We start from the raw sequence: 18,045 nt of genomic DNA, 5'->3' as shown, positions 1-18,045 counted from the left end.
GCTGTGGCTACAATGTAGCTTGCCATTGCCAGTGTGTGAATGTGAGTGTGAATGGGTGAATGACTGAATGTAGTGTAAAGCGCTTTGGGGTCCTTAAGGACTAGAAAAGTGCTATACAAATGCAGGCCATTTACCATTTACCATTTTACAGACTTCAGAATTTCAATTAACTGGAAAAGAAACAGTTTATTGACAATAAATGAGCTCTGATGGCTCAAATGCGATACCTCACAGCACATGAGGGGACCCACACTCTCTGGGGACCTTTCGGGACCAGAGACACTTCCTGCATTTCTCTTTAACGCAGATAAACAGACTCAGCTGTGTGCTGCTTGTCAGTAACGATGACGATCTCATTTATTATTTATCTGTTAGCGGCCTCAAACACAATTTTCAAACTGTGATAAAGTTTAAACTTTGGGAATTTAAAAAAAAAAAAAACTAAACCATCAACTGGTCAGATCCCAGTGAGTCTACTCCGGGTACCATTTGTGCCTTTGTGCTCTAAATTCTCCACAGTGACGGAGAAAGTTTCATTTTACGTTTGAATCGATGTCAAATTTTTCCAGTGAAGTGAAAGTTTACCTCGTCAGAGTCCAGCAGGGGCGGCAGGGCGCTGCGAGGAAGAGAAAACACGTTCAGTGTCGGGTTTCTGATTCACAATAATCAGCAGAGTCACACGCTCGTGACGACTTACACATCTGCCATAGATGACGGGATGTTCTCCTCAACCCACTTCAGGTCCTCATCCTAAGGAGATTAAACATGAGGGATCAGGCTGCGTGATGCAAATAGAAGATTTTCCTTTGAACACTAAACATGGCTTCATCAGCTGTTACAGAAACTGTGATTGAATGCAGTAAAATAAGCAGCTACGACGACTGAACAATAACCAGTTTAGTAAAATCTTTAGTGAGTAAAGTAAAAAAAAAAAAAGATATATAAAAAGAAAAATAAGTTTTAGTTTCTAATCCATTCAACGGATCCTAAAAAATTAAGATAACGCTGGAGCACCAAAAGCTGCAGTTCCTCTGACGTCCACCGGAGGCTCCAGCTGCTGAGTCATGTTAAAACTTTACAGCACAAATGAAGCGCGTTGTTTGTGCATATATTGTTATTTTACAGTCAGCCATAATGCTTTGATTTAGACATTGCTGGTGTAACTTCTATCCCGGGTTTTGTTTGTGCTAGCAGTTACATCTTTTACATCCATGCATGTGTTATAAAGCAAACACTACTAACCATCAGATCATCTGAATTTTCTTCTGTTTACAGGCACATGTCTGGTAAATTATGTTTCTTTATGTTGCTTTGGTGTCCATGTTGTGTATTCAGGTCGTATATGTGAGACAGGTGTATGGGAAGGGCCGCCCACTACTTCCTGTTTATGTCGGGTCATGAGGTCAATGATTGCATCACTGGGTGTAACCAAATGGGGTTTTTTTTCATTTTGTATAGTATTGTTTGTTTTCTTTAAAGTAGCCCTTTGAGTTATATTGTATGCAGTGTTTTACTTTACAAACCATTTAGTTGAGTAAATGAGTTCATGCATGACTTTATTCCTGTTCTTTGTTTAGACTTGTATTGTTTGGTCTGACCTATTTGTTTCAATGGTAGAGACTATCGAGGTCAGGTGTGGGCAAAGTCCTGTATAAAGCCAGTGGGATTTTTGCATGCCTGATTGTTTTATGGTAAAACGGAGATGCCAGCAATAAAGTATGCTTAAAAGAACTTCAATCGTCTGCTAATGCTATTTACTTATCACCGTCCTTGCTGCTTAAGTTATGCTACATCACACACGTTTACAGCCTGATACAAAGAAATATGCTTTTGTCTCCACAGCTAATTTCCTCCATCATTACTGTAATTTTTTAAAATAAATCATTAGTTCTCCTTTTATTTAGCAACTTTTCTGGACTGTGTTTGTGCTGTTGGTGCCTTTAGGACCATTTTAATGCCACAATCTGACCAGTAACACGGCTGCTGCGAGGTTCCTGTGCAAACCGCTAACACGGGCTGATGTCTGGCGGTGTTCGGAGTCCTCTGACTCACCACTTTGTTAGCTTTGGCTGAGCCGTTGGCCTCATTCTTCATGCCCCTCATCTTCATCCCCTCTGGAGACACAAAGGAGTGAAAAACAAACAAACCGTGAGAAAAATAATAAAACGTAGAAGATCATTTACCAGAGGTACCTCACACATGTGCAGCGTGGCTCCTGTTCCAATGATGGAAACGTATTTAACGTCGTTAACGTGTTAAAAATGAGTTTCTAATAACGAGGTCACAGCTGCTCGTCAAAGCTCTTGTTAATGACGGGCATCCAATCAGAAGAAGGCTGGTTTAAAGGGCGAAAAGCTAAAACAGCTCGCTGAGTATCAGATAACGGATTATTATGAACAATCATGGAGCTGAATCCACTTCAATGGATTCATTTCATCTCAGGCTAAACAGAAAGAGGAGAGGAGTGAGGCAGGTGTGCATTCTGACCAAAAGCCTCGTTCATCATGGGCTCCTTCTCCTCTTCATCGCTCTCTTCATCCACCAGAGGACTGAAGGCGTACCTGTTACAGACACAGAGGACACGGCTTTACTTTACAGACACAAACTGGAGACTGGGGATTAAAAAAAAACCCAAAACAACATCCTACCTCTGGTTATTGGCTGACGGTCGCCATAGAAACATAATGACCAATAGGATGATGGAGAACAAGAAACGCCAGAAAGCGTCATCTATCCACAGCTCCCTCCAGTCCTGCAGAGAGAGAGAGAGAGATTCAGCAGTGAGGAAGAAAAAACAAACTCGGTTCAGAGAATAAATCGAATTAATCGATTAATTCTTCTCATTTTTGCAGTTAAATATTTTCCAATGAAAACAAGAAGAAATGAAAGAGAGAGAAGCTGGAGAGCAGCTTTAACTGGATCCAAGTACTTACAGACTGACATTTGGACATCCTGAAGGTCTTCGTGGTCCAGATGATGAAGATGACCGACGCTGAAAAGCACACAAACATCACAGCCTTCAAACAAGGACGTGAAAATAAAATGTTTAACTCAAAGAGAACTTTGAATACCTATGACAGCGAAGATGAGCGTGTTGGTGAAGTGTCTGTAGAGCGAGAGCTTCACCACGTTCCTCCTGAGGCGCAGCAGCTTCATCGTCTGAGTCAGGCTCACAAAGATGTGACGACACGGTCAAGGAACTTCACCGAGAGGACGACTGAAACTTGTCGTGCAACATTCACTTCACACGCAGGACAATTTAAAACTCTGTCCCACTCAGCTAACATCCACTCCCTCCCTCCCTGCACAGGTAGGAACCCAAGAGCGGACGCACCTGTCGGATTTTCTCTGTGCCGATCACGCTTTGAGTTCTCCTGGTGCTTCAGGGTAACTCTGATGTTTAAGGACACCTCTGATTCAAGGGTCCATGTATCAGTTAGCTCTGGCTAAATATGTAACAAAGCAGCAAGGTAGAAACAAGTGGAAAGGGAGAGAAAGGCAAACTTTCACTAGAGAGGGGGGAAGGTGCAGTGGCGGATATCCACCAGCAGAGGGTAGAGTCGAGCACAGCCAGAGGAATAGCAGCCAGGAGCACTACATCATCTTCAGCCTGGAGAGGGAAAGAAAAGGAAGACGGGAGAAGACACGGAGGATGAGGCGAAGGAGACAAAATGAAGAGGAAGAGGAGGGACGCAAGAAAGCAGGAAGGGAAGGAAAAGAACGGAGGAAGTAAACAGAAAAGAGAAGGGTGAGAGGAAGAAGAGAAATGCACACACAGCCCATCCACACACAGCGAACAGCTTCTGTTCAGTCTAAAGGTTTGTTTTGCTCATCAGGGTGCAGCAGGTGGGTGGAGTTTATTCATCATCCCTCCTGTCGCTCAATCATCGGATATTTTAGTGGGTCGGACGCATTTACATCCCCCAGCAGGGAAAACAAACAGGAAGAGACAAACGGGAGGACCTGGTGTGTTCAGAGATTTAATCGACCTGGGGTGGCTGCAGCTGAAACAGCCGCTTCGTTTGGACTTTAAATTTCGACTTAAATGTGTCATAAAATATTAAGAAAGTCAGTTCAATTCTGTGGTTTTTTTGCTTTGCTGAATTTTTTATTATAAATTAGTTTTCGTTTATTAGATGGTCCATTTTTACCTCCTTGATGTTTTCATTTTGCTTATTGTTATTTTTATCTGACTGGACTAGTTTCAGCTATTTCTTATACATTTGGTGTGTTTTACTTCATTTTGACTGCTGTAACTTCCCCCCCCCACAGTCGAAGACTTTTGGTGACCTGCCACTGACGAGGGCTCAGGCTTCTAAATAAAATAAAATCTTGTAAGAAATGTGTTTGTTCAAGAAAAGGCACGAAACAGGAGAAAGAAACCTTCACTGCCGATGCTCCCTGGATGCATTTGACGCCCAGTTTAGGTCCATGGAGTTCAAACGTGCAGAGCAGAAACATTTGGGGCTCAGCTTTAAGCCTGCAGAGATTTACAGGACCGAACCAAAGCTTTGGCACGGAGCTCGCGGCTTTGAGCCGTCCACTCAAACCAATCATGCACGGACACCTCGCTCTGGCATTTCAAATAAATTAACGCTCCTAATGGGAGCTAACACGGCCACAACAGGTGCAAAAGAGACTCTTGTCTGCATTAAATTAAGAAAAACCCTCGGTATGATTCATTTCAATACTCTCCTCCCAAAACGATGACTCTGAGAGGAAAACTCCTACAAACACAAAAAGATGCCTCCCCACGCCGATGCCTCTTTATTAAATCCTGACCGTGTGGTTATGAATACATTTTTCAGTGTTTATGTGACGGATTTTATTTAGTTTTCAAAAGATTAATTAAGCGTGAGAGGATGATTCTCTTAATACATGTTAAAGGATATCCACCAGACAACACAGGAATCAGTGAAGGCCAGCACTATGTCACACAAAACTTTACTGCTGATGTCCCCTCGATCCTGCAGAGAAAAACATGTCAGACACACACACACACACACACAGCGTACTGCAGCGCTCTTGAGACTCACAGCGTTGACTCTTAAGATTCCCTCGATGATGGAGAAGATCAAGTAGAGCAGACCAACGGCAACGACTCTGTGCAGCAGAGCGCCGAGTCTCGGCCTGCGGGAGACAAACGAGAAACATCACTCTGTGCGTGTGAACTGTATCTGCAGATAATGACCGCTATATAAAGTGAGTTGGATCAGGTGGCAAGAGATGGCGCTGGACAGACCTGTCACACCAAAATGTATAGTGAGGGTGTGTTGGTAACGCCTAGCAGAGGCCCAGTCCGCGAGATCTTCAACGCACACCCTCGGCAGAGCTTCAACAGCATTCTGAGGGAGACTGGGGACATTGAGTCCGGATGGGACTGGGCAGCGGCCGCAGTGATGCAGATGCTCAATTTACCGGTCGATCTACCCTCAACTATGGTCACGAGCTGTGGGTAGTGACCGAAAGAACGAGGTTGCCGATACAAGCGGCAGAAATGAGCTTCCTCTGAAGGGTGGCTGGCCTCTCCCTTAGAGATAGGGTGAGTACGGCCATCCAGGAGGGGCTCAGAGCAGAGTCTTGCCCTTCACATCGAAAGGAGCCAGTTGAGGTGTTTCAGGCATCTGACAAAGACGCCTCCTGGGTGCCTCGTTCCGTGCATGTCCCACCGGGATGAGGCCCCGGGGCAGACCCAGGACACACTGGAGAGATTATATCTCTCGGCTGGCCTGGGAACGCCTTGGTGTTCCCCCACACAAGCTGGAGGAGGTGGCTGGGGAAGGGGAGGTCTGGGCTTCTCTGCTTAGGCTGCTGTGCCCGCGACTCCGTCCCGGATAAGCAGAAGGAGATGGATGGATGGAATCAGAAACACTTTCAGTGGTTCTCAAAGTTCCTTCAGTTCGCCGCTTGACTGCATTTCCACAGTGGTGACATTAATAGAAATCTATGGGAGGATTTCCCATCTGCAAACATGGCGGTTATCCCTTAAACCGCAAAGCACAAGCAAGTTCTGGGATCTGCTACATAGACTCTTATCTTCAAACTTTTTTTGTTTAGTGAATGAAATTTAAAAAATGCAAAGCGTTTGCTTTTGACATGACATCGATTCTGAGCCAGGTATACAAACAACAACCTGTAACCCAATCACGTAGCCGCACCGATCTGAGGATGGAGTTGTGCGCCATTTCTTTTTGGGTTTTCTAACTTTCCTTGATGCGTGATATCAATTTTAATGGAGTCCGTTCAGTCCTCTGGTTGGATCAGCAGAACTGACGATAGCATCAGCGGTCTGCATTTAAAAGTAATGTCATGTGACGCTGCACAGAACCGAACAGGGAGGAATTCATATTTTTGAGCAAAGTCAGCAAAATGTTTTGATTATTTTATGAGACTTGACACAAGCATTTTTATATCCTATTATTATGTAACTAAAGGTAAGACTTTCTCCTTTACGTCGAGGATTCAAAATAATACGAAGCACTCTGGACCCATCCAGGACTTCATAGATGTAGTTTCCAGGTCTGAAAAGCGACACCATCGCATAAGAGCCTCAAACCTGCACTCTTTCTACAGACCAGCAGGGGGCTCCTCTGGTTCCAAAGACTTTTGGAGCCACAGCTCATATTTCACATTAATAAAATCACATAGGACACCACCAGACAAAAATGTTACAAAAAGCATTTTTTTTCCCAGTACACCTTTTTTGCAACAACAACAAAAAAATTTCCAGGCCTAAATTAACATTTATGGTATTTATCTACGATGATGCTGGGCTACAGCTCCATCTGGTGGCAAACGGGTGCATAACATTACCGGCACTAGGCTCATAAATCAGCTAAGCTGCTGGGTTTTTAACTGCACAGCTGGAGGTCTTCAGACACATCAGCCTCAGAGTCGGTCCTTCCTTCTCCTACAGAGGTTCTCACAGTGGAAACATATAACCAGTGTTGCCAACTTAGCGACTTTGTCGCTATATTTAGCGAGTTTTCAGACCCCCTAGCAACTTTTGTTCTAAAAAAAAGTCGCGACTTTGTTAGCGACTTTTTTCCTAAAAAAAAGTCGCTAAAAAAAGACGTGAAAGACATTAAAAAAACAATAATTGCTAAAAGAAATTTAATTTGTAGTTCTAAATAAATTCTAAATGCATTTAGGACGTTTTTTTTGCTCACTTTATGTCTCGTCCACGATGTTATTTCTCTCTCCAGCAGCGTAGGTTACGATTACATTAGCATGACCAATTATGCAAATTAGGTGATGACGTCATTTGGCGACTTCTAGCGACTTCTAGGACAACCAATAGTGATTTTCCTTACTGAGGAGTTGGCAACACTGCATATAACGCACCTGCCAGCCGTCAGTAACAGCTGTGAAACTCACTTGACGATGCCGTATCCCAGACTGGCGATGATCACCAGCACTCTGGCCAGAGTTCTCTTCACCGCAGAGAGCACCTCGGCAAACACCACCGCCCCGGTGACTGCAGGAGGACACGTGACACAGGATATTCATCACAGCTCTGTCACGCACCACGCGGGCCACCACCTGTGATCTTTGTCTACCTGACACGCCTTCGTATCTGAGGCTCTGGAACTCGGCATAGTAAACGGCTTTCTCCAACATGCCCAGGAAGATGACACCTCCGATCCAGAACTGAATCCGGAGCAGGTCCCTCCAGTAACACGCGGACAGAACCAACCAGAGCACGGCGAGCAGCACGTACACGATGCACATCACCATGTAGAACTGGAAGAAAGGAGCGACAGGAAGTAAATGACTTATTGCTGCATTTTAAATACCCGAGCAAATAAATATAATTTGAATTTCTCTGCGTGCACGTGTTTGCTCTTACCATCATCAGAGGCCATTCGGACGCTGATATAAAGCCATGTGGACCCTTCATACTGATCTGGACTGTAAATACAAACAGAGTGGGTGTCAGACGGTGACTAAAAGCATTATCTAAAGTAGCCTCTGCTCACTGAACATCAGACCATCCAACTCCTCTCAACATAGCTCTATGTTATAGTCCTCTACTCGACCAATCAGCCTCCATTAGCAAATGCTAGCTTTAAAAACAAACAAAAAAACAAACCCAAAAAAACAGGCAGAATCAGCCTCACTCTAAAACAAACTGAAGGACATAAAAATCATTTTATTTCAGTTTGGACATGTTATGGACGCTGGATTTGAGAAAAACCAAATCAAAGGTGTTCTTTTGTTGTACAGAAGCAGGTTTGAATGGTTGTTTTTCACCAGTTCAGTTTCATTTACACCAGGGGTGTCCAACTCCAGGCCTCGAGGGCCGGTGTCCTGCAGGTTTTAGATGTGTCCTTGATCCATCACAGCTGATTCAAATGGATAAACGACCTCCTCAACATGTCTTGAAGTTCTCCAGAGGCCTGATGATGAACTAATCATGTGATTCAGGAGTGTTGATCTAAAACCTGCAGGACACCGGCTCTCGAGGCCTGGAGTTCGACACCCCTGATTTACGCCTTTGATTGAGGACCAGCTCTCGAGCGCCCCCTGCAGCGACACCAGGTGAACTGCAGTTGATGTTTCTCAAATTCGCTCTGATTAGACTTCACTGACACGCTGGTTTATTTAAAAAGCCTGTTATTGTGATTTTGAATGATTTCATTATGAGACAAAGACTTAACATATTTTAATTACAATTGTAAATCTCATTGATTGTTAACTAAGACTAATGCAGACAGCTGTCTGTGTGTGTGTTTTATGGATGAGCGTGCACTGACGCTTCAGATTCCATTGATTTTTGCCACCAGACTGCTGGCTCTTGTCTTCGATTTTGAGGATGAACATGTAGGGTCCGTCATCCCAGCTCTGAGCCACCGCATCGAAACCAGGATTCCCAGCCTGAGCAACAGCGGAGAGAGAGTAGCTTTTACATCAATTTAAAGAAGCCTCCATCAGGATTTCCTGGGATCACAAGATAATCTTTCAGGAATAGCAGCTGACCTGTTTTTGATCTTTGTCGGTTTCGTTCGTCTTTGCTGACTGTGAGACAAAGAAGAACAACGTTTGTTAAACTGACTCAAACACTCGAGAAGAAAACAATCTATGGATTTAAAATAACCAGAGTAACTTTAATCAGCGACGTGACCAATAACAAAGTCCGTCCACATCTGTTCTCCTACATTATTCGACTGTTACGCTCTGAAAAAATATCTTCAAATCTCACACGACTCACACAGAGCTCTTTAAATATTGACAGATCATATAAGTGGCACGCCTGCTCTAACAGAGGTGCTTCTATTGTTGCTAATGACAGCTGTGCTGTTTCCACTGTGAAAAACAAAAATATCTGACATTCAAAACAAAAAATGTAACAAAATGTACTTTAAAAAGTGCCTGAACAAAATTCTATCACTTAAAATATGACAAAGCAAATACTAAAGAACACTGCAGTGACTTCGTCCCATGAAGCGTTTCGGAATTTGGTCCAAAACATGCAAAACATTGACATCATTTCCTGTTCTTAACTGAAGACAACAGATAAGCAAACACACAAACATCACAAAGCTTTGTTTGCTGCCACAGCAGAGAAAGTAAAGGTACTTTCAGCTGCTCCCACAATTATTTAAATTTATTATCAACATAATTTCCTTAAAGGTTAAGGAGCCCTGGTTCCAGACCGGGCAGACACACACGCCCAGGCTCAGAGGGGCACAAACGAGTGTAGATCTCACACTGATCCTAGATGAGGAACAGGAGCGTGGGGTTAGAAAGGGCGTGAGGTAGGGTGCACAATCTGTGACAAACCAAATGTGTGGAGGGTGAAGCTGAGAGCAGCAGCTGTGGACAGAGCTTATCTCAGCTTCTGCTGTTCCTTATTTTACACATTAACGCCCCTGAAATTCAACTGTTGGTCTGACACTGTGTATTTATTCAGGCATGCAATTACATTTCTGCATGCTCCCCTTTATGCTCAGTGAATGTGCATTCATATCTTTGTGGGGACCAAAATCCCCACAAGATATGAATAGCCAACGCGCGTGCGTGTGCAAGATGTGCTCACCTGTGGCTTTGGAGCCTCTCTCTTTCGTTTCCCTGAAGCGTTTCCTGTGCTTGGCTGAAACACAAACAGCAGCTTAAACCAACCGGACAAACCAGAAAGGTGTGTGAGCAAAGCGGCCATGATGATTCTCATCAGACATGCAGAGCATGTAAAACAGTCTGAGACACACCTCAAAGGGTCAAACTGGGAGTACAGTCAGTACACAGAGCTGCAGCTAGCTGCAGAGACAAAGGGCCGTAGTGCTTCAGGCTTTTTTGATTGTGAAGAACAGAAGAAAAAAGCTCACCTGTGCCTGCTGCAGTGGTTTCAGCGGATATATCGGCTTGGATTGATTCAGGTTGAACTGAGTCATAAAACAAACACGCCCGTGTTAGCGTTCAATCACCACACAGACACTTCATTCAGTGTTTGCACGGTGTATGTGTGTGTGTTCACCTTGGGGTTCTGATTGTCACAGTGGATTGTATCATACGTGTGTGAAGAATAGAACCCAGTTCCTCCTTCTCTCTCCACGCTCTGCGACTCGGAGTACTCCTTCGCCAGCTTTTCCTGCAGATGCCACACATGTGATCATTTGGCATGTTGGATCCCGAGACGAGACTCAGTGTTGTCACACTTATAGCAGTGCGAGGATTAAAAAAACAACTAAAACTGTGATTTTTGTCGATTGCATTTCAGTGGGAAAGCAACCAGTTGACAGAAAAAACAAAATGAAACGTGAAAACTGAATCCTGATTATTTGGGAACGCTCCTGTGTGGAGTGTAAACAGGAGGACAGACGCAGCGAGGCCCAAAGGTTTGGGGTAGGGACACCATTTTTGTAGTCTTTACCTGCAGACCATCAGATTACACGTATATGTGGGATGTGTGTGTCAACTCAAGCATATCAACACTTCCTGTTGGAGAAGTGTTGCATCAACTCGTCTGCAGCAGAGCCAACGTTTTACTGCCCTTCAAAAAAAGCACTGTGCTTGTATTTTAAAATATTAATGCAAATTAACTAATAAAATATCTTCTTTCACTTTAAGTCAGAATGTTATGACATCCTGAAAATAAATATGGTCTTATGCACCCCATGCCCACCTTTAGATTCACCCCTGCTTCTTGCAGGTATCACTGCCGTAGACAGTTTATCATATCAGAAGACGTTTACAGCTCATCTGCATATTTTAATGCAACTTCTTTCTTCTCTGTGTGGATGAAGCATCTACAGAGTTCTCCTTCCTTCACGCTGCAGCTTGTGGATCAGGTGCTTTGCTTTAAAGGTGACTACAGGAACGAGCACCGCTCGCTTGGACCACCTCTGCTTCCTCGCTGTGTGTCTGTGTGTGTGGACAGACTCCACAACAACGCGCTTGCTCATAGGAGGTCATGTGATTGTTGGGTTTTTCTCTGTATGTATTACTGTAGGGTCGACCTTAAAATATAAAGCACCTTGAGGCGACTGTTGTTGTGATTTGGTGCTGTATGAATAAAACTGAATTGAATTAAACGATGACAACATCATCCTCACTGCTGATGTTGTGTTATCAGTGTTGCTGTTAAGAAACTGGAGCCTGTGTGGTCATAAATAAAGCACTAATGCAAAAAATGTGCATTGAAGTCAAGTTATACATCACCTCCTTACTGATCCTCTCCCATTATTTGTATTATTCAATGAATAATGGTTGGAGTTAATACGTCTGTTAAACCCTTAAAGCTGACGTCTGACTCGGGCTGGTGCACAAAGGCAAAACTGTCCACAAACTTCCAACCCTAACTGTTAATCAGTAATGATCTTCTTATTCGGACTCTGTGTTTTTGAGCGTCTGTGTGCGACAAAGCTAAAGGTTAAAAAAAAACTCAGATCATCTGTAGAAGTTTGCAGAAGTCCAAAAATCATGACATGGAAGTAGCGAATACTCCAAATAAGCAGTTTCCAGAGAAGAAAGCAGAGCGTCTTACGTCCAGGTTGAAGACTTCGTTGTTGCAGCGCGAGCTCCTCAGATACCAGGAAACGTCCAGGCTCGGGTGAGACATGGTGCAGTCTTTTGATACAACTGCACACACAAACAAACCAAATTAACTCACTTCTAGGCCACGATGCTGCTCCACTCGTTCTTTTCTTTATTTCACTTCATCATTTTAACCAGTGTTTCTGAACCGACGCTCAACGTCAGCTTTCTTCTGATTGGCTATCCTTCATTAACAAAACGTTTGAAGAGTGGGTGGGCGGAGCTTCTGTCCTCTCAGACAGGCACGCAGGTAAACCTGAAAGTGTCTGCCTGCATTTAATATGAACATATGATATGTTCTGTAAAATAAAGTTGAATGAGTCCACTTTAAGTAAGCTTTTTGTTTCAGAACGTGAGACGTTACAGTTTCGGCTTCTGCCTGCACAGCAAACATAAACTGGGCTTTTTGACAAACCCAAACGTTATTATCCAACTAAAATAAAGATTTAACAAAGAAGAAACATCTGCTTACATTTGAGACTGATAAAGCTGTTGTTGAACAGAGTTTTACTGTAGAAGAAGTACGTCTGCTTCTCCAGGACATCCTGAAACAAACAAAGAAAATCCATTTTTATTCTCTGACAGTTAATAAAGTCACAGTTAGGGCTGCCACAAACGATTATTCTGATAGTCGACTAGTCACCGATTATTTTTGTGATTAGTCGACTAATCAGATCATCATCCATTGGACGTAAAACGTACAGTTTATTGCACCAGCAGCATCTGCTCTTATATAACTATCATTAGCTTACAGCTTTAAGTGTTTAAGGTTTGTGCTAACTAAAAATAAAGACAAGATGAGAGTTTATTAAACTTTTAATGACATTTGCAGATTGTTTCAGTGGAGTTTAATAAATTTGGCCGTCTGTTCTTTCTATCTAAATATAACAGGACACTGGAGTAAACTCGACCGTCTCACACTTCTGTTTAATCAGTTCTCTGTTTGACGTTTGTTCAGCTGTGTGAAAATTATAACTTTAATCTCAGCCAAGCCGATTTTTCAGTAAAACAAAGCCAAACAATAATATTTTTAAGTTATCTAAATTACCATATCATGTTTAACCTGAGTAGGCACAGATCTGCCTGGAGGTCGCTGTTCTCGCCGGCTCTAGTGAGGCTTGAACCCCAGCTAGCTACGAGCTGGTGGTAACAGACGTCTCCGTCTGTTTTGTGGACATTGTCGTGTTTGTCGGGGAGAAAACGTACAAACTTACAGCACAGCACTACAGAGTCACACTGCTAGTGATTGATGTAGCGATTCTGTACTGTACGGGAGAGATGGCTCGGAGGAGATCGACAACAGTCTATAGCCGATCGGGACGCACAACACAATGCGCTTTAAAAAAAATAAAAATAAAGCATGCAAAACTGCACTAAAATAAAATCAGCGAGACCATGAAAGGTGAACTGCGTTATAGCGAGCGACTGCTGTAACTGTGAAGATAAGTCACAACGTACCCTTCATAAATACTAATATGTAGAGACCCTGAACAGCAATCATTCATTTTTATATTCTGTGGCTTTTAAACACTTTGATCACTTGGTCAGGACCAGATATGTTTCATTATGTTGTGATGTGAAAAACCTCACTTGAATCTAAGTTTTTAATTATTATCTTTACTCGTCTCCTGGGAGACTGAAGCCTGTAACCTGCAGGTTTATTGTTTGTAATCATTCCGATATTTCCAGCTGCCACACAAACACAGTGACCTCGATCCAGCCGTGGTCCCTCCCTAAAGTCGATAAATTCAGGGCTTTTCTGCATACAAGTTCCACCAAAGGAAAATCACAAGGACTGTGATAAAACTATTTCCTCCCCACTCCTAAAAACACTCATTTGCAGCCCCCTGTGTGAAGCATTAAAGGAAATTTCAGCCCCTGAGCTGGGAGATGCCTGTTATCATGTTACTCTGTGTTAACCGATGATCTGAGGCAGTTGATAACAACATCAGCGGTTCATGTTCCTGTTTTTAGAAAGGTGGCTTACAATGTTCGGGAACTTTGTGTATTTAATTCCACACCACTGCTGGTTGTGCAGATTAAAAACAGTGGTACAGTGTCAAGGCTCACAAAATTTCTAAATCCCTGGCAGCCCTTCGGGCCGGCACTCTGCAGGTTTTGGTAAAAATACATTTAAGTTGTCCAAATAAAACAGAGAGCAATTTTTTTAATGTTTTGTTTCCCGTTACAACATAGGTGTCAAACTCTGGCCCGCGGGCCAAATTTGGCCCACAACGCCATACCAAATTACTATTAGAGCTGGCCTACTGGTATTATACAGCTAATATATATATATTGTTTAGTATTAAGCTTTGCTTGTTCCATATTCAGTTTTCCAGCAAAACGTGTTTGAGTCCATAAGAAAAGATTCATTCTTATATCTGGAGGAATAAATATATTTCAATAAATATTAACGTTAGCCCGCGACTTTGTTCCAGTTTTGAATTTTGGCCCACTGTGTATTTGAGTTTGACACCCCTGCGTAGGGATGGGTATCGTTTAGGTTTTATCCGATACCGGTGCCAAACCGGTACTTTTGAAACGGTGCCGGTGCTTAAACGGTGCTCAAACCGGTGCTTAAAGAATGGAGAACACAAAATTGGTCCAAAAACATCTTATGTTCAGCTGTTTTTTTGTAAAAAGATAACAATGTTAGCCTTTTCTGCAGCTATAGGGGATTTATGGTATCATTCTTGGCTGGAAGCAGTGCTTAATCAATGGAAAAAACACAAACTTTGTCCAAAAACCTCTCATGTTTAACTGTTTTCCACTTTTTCTTTGGTCATTTTAGCCTTTTTGTCCAGGGTGAAGGGAGTATCTGCCATCAAACAAGAAGACAGCTGCATGTAACTATGACGTGTTTGCTAGTTCACCTTACATGCATTAATTTAATAACGTGGTTAGCCTACTAAGCTACTCACGCAGAGAAGAACGGCTGCTGCTGCATCATCATCCTCATCATTTCTGCTACACTGGCAGGGCTAGGGGCCAGGACTCTCCTCTTCGGGTTTTTAGGGGATGTTGCTAACTCCGGGTCCGATAACAGGCACCACACCCGCAGTAGATGTGCTCGGTGTGAGGTCTCGCAGCAAGCTATCAAATACGGCGCATTTTTCGGCTTTTAAAAAAAAAACGCTATCCGTCGCCAGGTGTTTCATCGGATTTGAGGTGTTACCTTCTTTGACAGTATCAGCTTAAAGCACTTGTTGCAGCTGCTGAGTTTGCATATTTTGCTGTGAAGTACAGCCAGACTTTTGACCGCTTCGCCTTGGGCATTTTTAATCTGTAGCTCTGCTCTAAAAGAACGTACGTACATGGACCCGCCTACTATCCGGAAACGTAAAATGATTGGCTAGAATCTAAAGTGTATCATTCCATACCAGTTGGTGGCGGTAATGCACCTTTCAGTTGTTTGCCAACCGCCAATATAAATGTAAGGAAGAAGAAAGTGTATCACAGCTCAGGAAAAAAAAAGCACCGAAATAAAGCACCGAAATGTGCGCTGCTTTTCGGTCTGGTTACTACCGTTTATGTCAGAACCGGTGCCATCATGGCACCGGATATCGGTACCCATCCCTACCCCTGCGTTACAATATTATACATTAAAGTATAATATTGTAACGGAAACAAAAATTAATCAAAAAAAATTGTTAAAATACAAATCACAACAACAACTGTATAAAAATTACAATCATCAACTCAAATATTTGGTTCTGATTGAACAGAAATTTCTATGAACTTGTAAGAACTGTGTCAGATCCTGAATGTGACATTTCCACTGGAGTCACTGGTAAGAGGCAAGTGGAACCAACATCTAGGACATTTGCTTTTTGAAGTTTGCAAAGACTGCTAAATTTGGCCAGTGGTAGTTCACTCTTTGCTACGCAGCAAAACGTGTTTGAGTCCAAAATCTGCTCTAAACAGATTTTTCAGGCCTTCTTCTTGTGTTTGGTTCATTTTTAGAATGTTTTTTGCGATTGCTGTTTGTTCTGGGAAAGATACTGCAGACTGAGCAATAATGCATTTCTTGCATTTCTCATGGGTTCTGATGGGGTCTTTCTTAAAATGACTGGTCCCAGTAACAAAGGCGCTTGTCGACTCACAACACACCTGGCAGAACATCGTGTTATTTAGCTCGTTGTGTTCCAGCCACAGAAATTCTTTTGTCCATGAAACAAAAGAATTTCTTTCTTTTTGCCTCATAGTCTGATTTGTTATAACTTTTCTGTTTTGCGGTCGGCTTTTCTTTGGCTGCCCCTTCTTCACGCTGACCTGTCTTATTTGGCTCAGCAGAACTAAAATACCGGCTTATATCCTGCTGCTTTTACACACCTACTCACATAATGCTCAGCGATTCTCTGCGCGATCAACCTCTCACGTGTTTAAGCTGCGGGAGATTTCACTTGTCATGTTTGAATAGTAAGCTAATGAGTGATAAGACGATGTCAGAGGAATTGATGCGCAATTAATCGTCACTCACCAATCAGTGCTGCCGCTCTCTACACGCCACAAAGTGAAAGCAAAAAACATGCGCAAAATCAAACGCGATTTCAATATGTCACATATTGACAGTGGCTCATCGATGCCGATGACATAATTACTCAGCTACATTTCGAAAGAATGCAAAAGCATTGACATATATTTTCCTATGATAGCCCGGGACGTTGGGCTAGTGATTTTGCGAGACCTGACAGTGTTGTCTTTGTGCATCAGCTTTGATATTAACCCGCAGCATTGATGAGTCTGGTTTATCATTAACCTTCATACTATATGTCTGGTTTTCCAGTGCACAGTCACAACTTTACAATCTTCTGCAGACTAATGCATGTAACAAACACTGGCTGTGCTTACAGCCCAACCAATGCAGGACTTTTACCCACAGCGATTAAAAATCTGATCTATCAGCAGATATTTTTTCCTTTAAGACACACAAAACTTTGTCTCCTCAGACATGTCCTGCAACACCCTCTCATACTTCTGTCACCTCCTCATGCAGTTCTTCTGCATCTGCTTTTCTGGCTCCACAGACTCAAACATCACATGTGTGGAGCTGTTTCTCAGCATGAAGCCATACTGCTGCTCACTGATGATCACCTCTCTTTAACCTGCTCACGACTCTTTCCCAAACTTTTCAGCTGTATTCCACTGTAGTTACTGCAGCTCTGTACATCACGCTTGTCCTTGAAAAGTACCAGCACCGCTTCTTGCTCAGGCATCTTCTCATCCGACAGGACTGTGTTGAACAGTCCGGTTAAAAAGCCTGCTGATGTGTCATCTGAAGCGTCCACTTGCAGTCTTCAAAGCTGCCGTCACTTTCTTTCTTACCAATCCTCTTCCTGATTCTCCAACTGTCCTCCAGTCTCTCTTCATTCACGATAACTCAAAGTACTCCTTCTGTCCTCTCAGCAGAATCTTTAAACAAGCCATTTTATCAGAGAGGACCACAAACACACACGTTAAATCAGATATGAGCGGCTGGTATCGGCCTGTTTCACATATACGCGAGTAACTGGTGATTTTATTGATATCAAACGTCTTTATGGCGCAGCTGGTATCGTTCGTGTCGAGTAACGCGCCACTTGAATACTTTCACTTTAGCTAACGTTAGCCGTTAGCGGCGTAACGATTATGGCGCAGGGCAAACAGAGCGGTATTTTAGCGGCTGCTTCGCCGCTGAAACACTTTTTATCTGCTCAAAGCTCCTCTCCGCTCCAACCCGTTCATCACAGAACCTAAACGAACCATCACAGAATCACAGCGGGGGGTACGAGCAAGAAACTCACGCTATTGATGTCCAGGTCCCACTTCCCCGGTTCCGACACGGCCGCCACCGGCCAGCTCGCTTCCGCCAGCACCAGCAGGACCAGAGCACAGCACCCGAGTCCCGGACCGGTCCGACCCGGACCCGTGAAGCTCGCCATTTGAGCCAACAGGAAGACGAGACGGACAACAGCAGCAAAGCCTCCACGACAACTCACAACAAGCTCCTGAACACTTCCTGCTTCCGGGTGA

The 18,045-nt window shown here is 43.3% G+C and overlaps 1 protein-coding gene across 3 annotated transcripts in view; it reads right to left on the bottom strand.

Moving 5' to 3' along the window:
- LOC146503273 (transmembrane protein 87A) overlaps nt 1–18,045 on the bottom strand; it is a 27,853-nt gene extending 9,808 nt beyond the window's left edge. For 2 of the 3 annotated variants that reach the window (XR_014868674.1, XM_085130619.1), the window contains exons 1-20: nt 17,817–18,044; nt 12,506–12,578; nt 11,984–12,078; nt 10,475–10,588; nt 10,326–10,382; nt 10,040–10,093; nt 8,980–9,018; nt 8,757–8,877; nt 7,850–7,911; nt 7,560–7,743; nt 7,378–7,477; nt 5,037–5,130; nt 4,893–4,967; nt 3,072–3,180; nt 2,934–2,992; nt 2,649–2,752; nt 2,488–2,561; nt 2,053–2,114; nt 698–750; nt 586–616 (exon numbers count right to left, since the gene is read on the bottom strand). Coding sequence is in view for 2 of the 3 variants with exons in the window: in XM_085130619.1 (XP_084986745.1) it covers nt 586–616; nt 698–750; nt 2,053–2,114; nt 2,488–2,561; nt 2,649–2,752; nt 2,934–2,992; nt 3,072–3,180; nt 4,893–4,967; nt 5,037–5,130; nt 7,378–7,477; nt 7,560–7,743; nt 7,850–7,911; nt 8,757–8,877; nt 8,980–9,018; nt 10,040–10,093; nt 10,326–10,382; nt 10,475–10,588; nt 11,984–12,078; nt 12,506–12,578; nt 17,817–17,954 (1,698 nt within the window). In the remaining variant the exon portion in view is untranslated. Of the gene's footprint in view, nt 1–585; nt 617–697; nt 751–2,052; nt 2,115–2,487; nt 2,562–2,648; nt 2,753–2,933; nt 2,993–3,071; nt 3,181–3,541; nt 3,611–4,892; nt 4,968–5,036; nt 5,131–7,377; nt 7,478–7,559; nt 7,744–7,849; nt 7,912–8,756; nt 8,878–8,979; nt 9,019–10,039; nt 10,094–10,325; nt 10,383–10,474; nt 10,589–11,983; nt 12,079–12,505; nt 12,579–17,816 lie in introns of all 3 variants that reach the window. The other variant, XM_085130620.1, reaches the window with a different exon arrangement.

This window comes from Neolamprologus multifasciatus, chromosome 14, assembly GCF_963576455.1.
Source record: "Neolamprologus multifasciatus chromosome 14, fNeoMul1.2, whole genome shotgun sequence".
Lineage (NCBI taxonomy): Eukaryota > Metazoa > Chordata > Actinopteri > Cichliformes > Cichlidae > Neolamprologus > Neolamprologus multifasciatus.
Note: the sequence above shows the minus strand (reverse complement) of the source record. Positions and strands in the feature narration are given on the sequence as shown.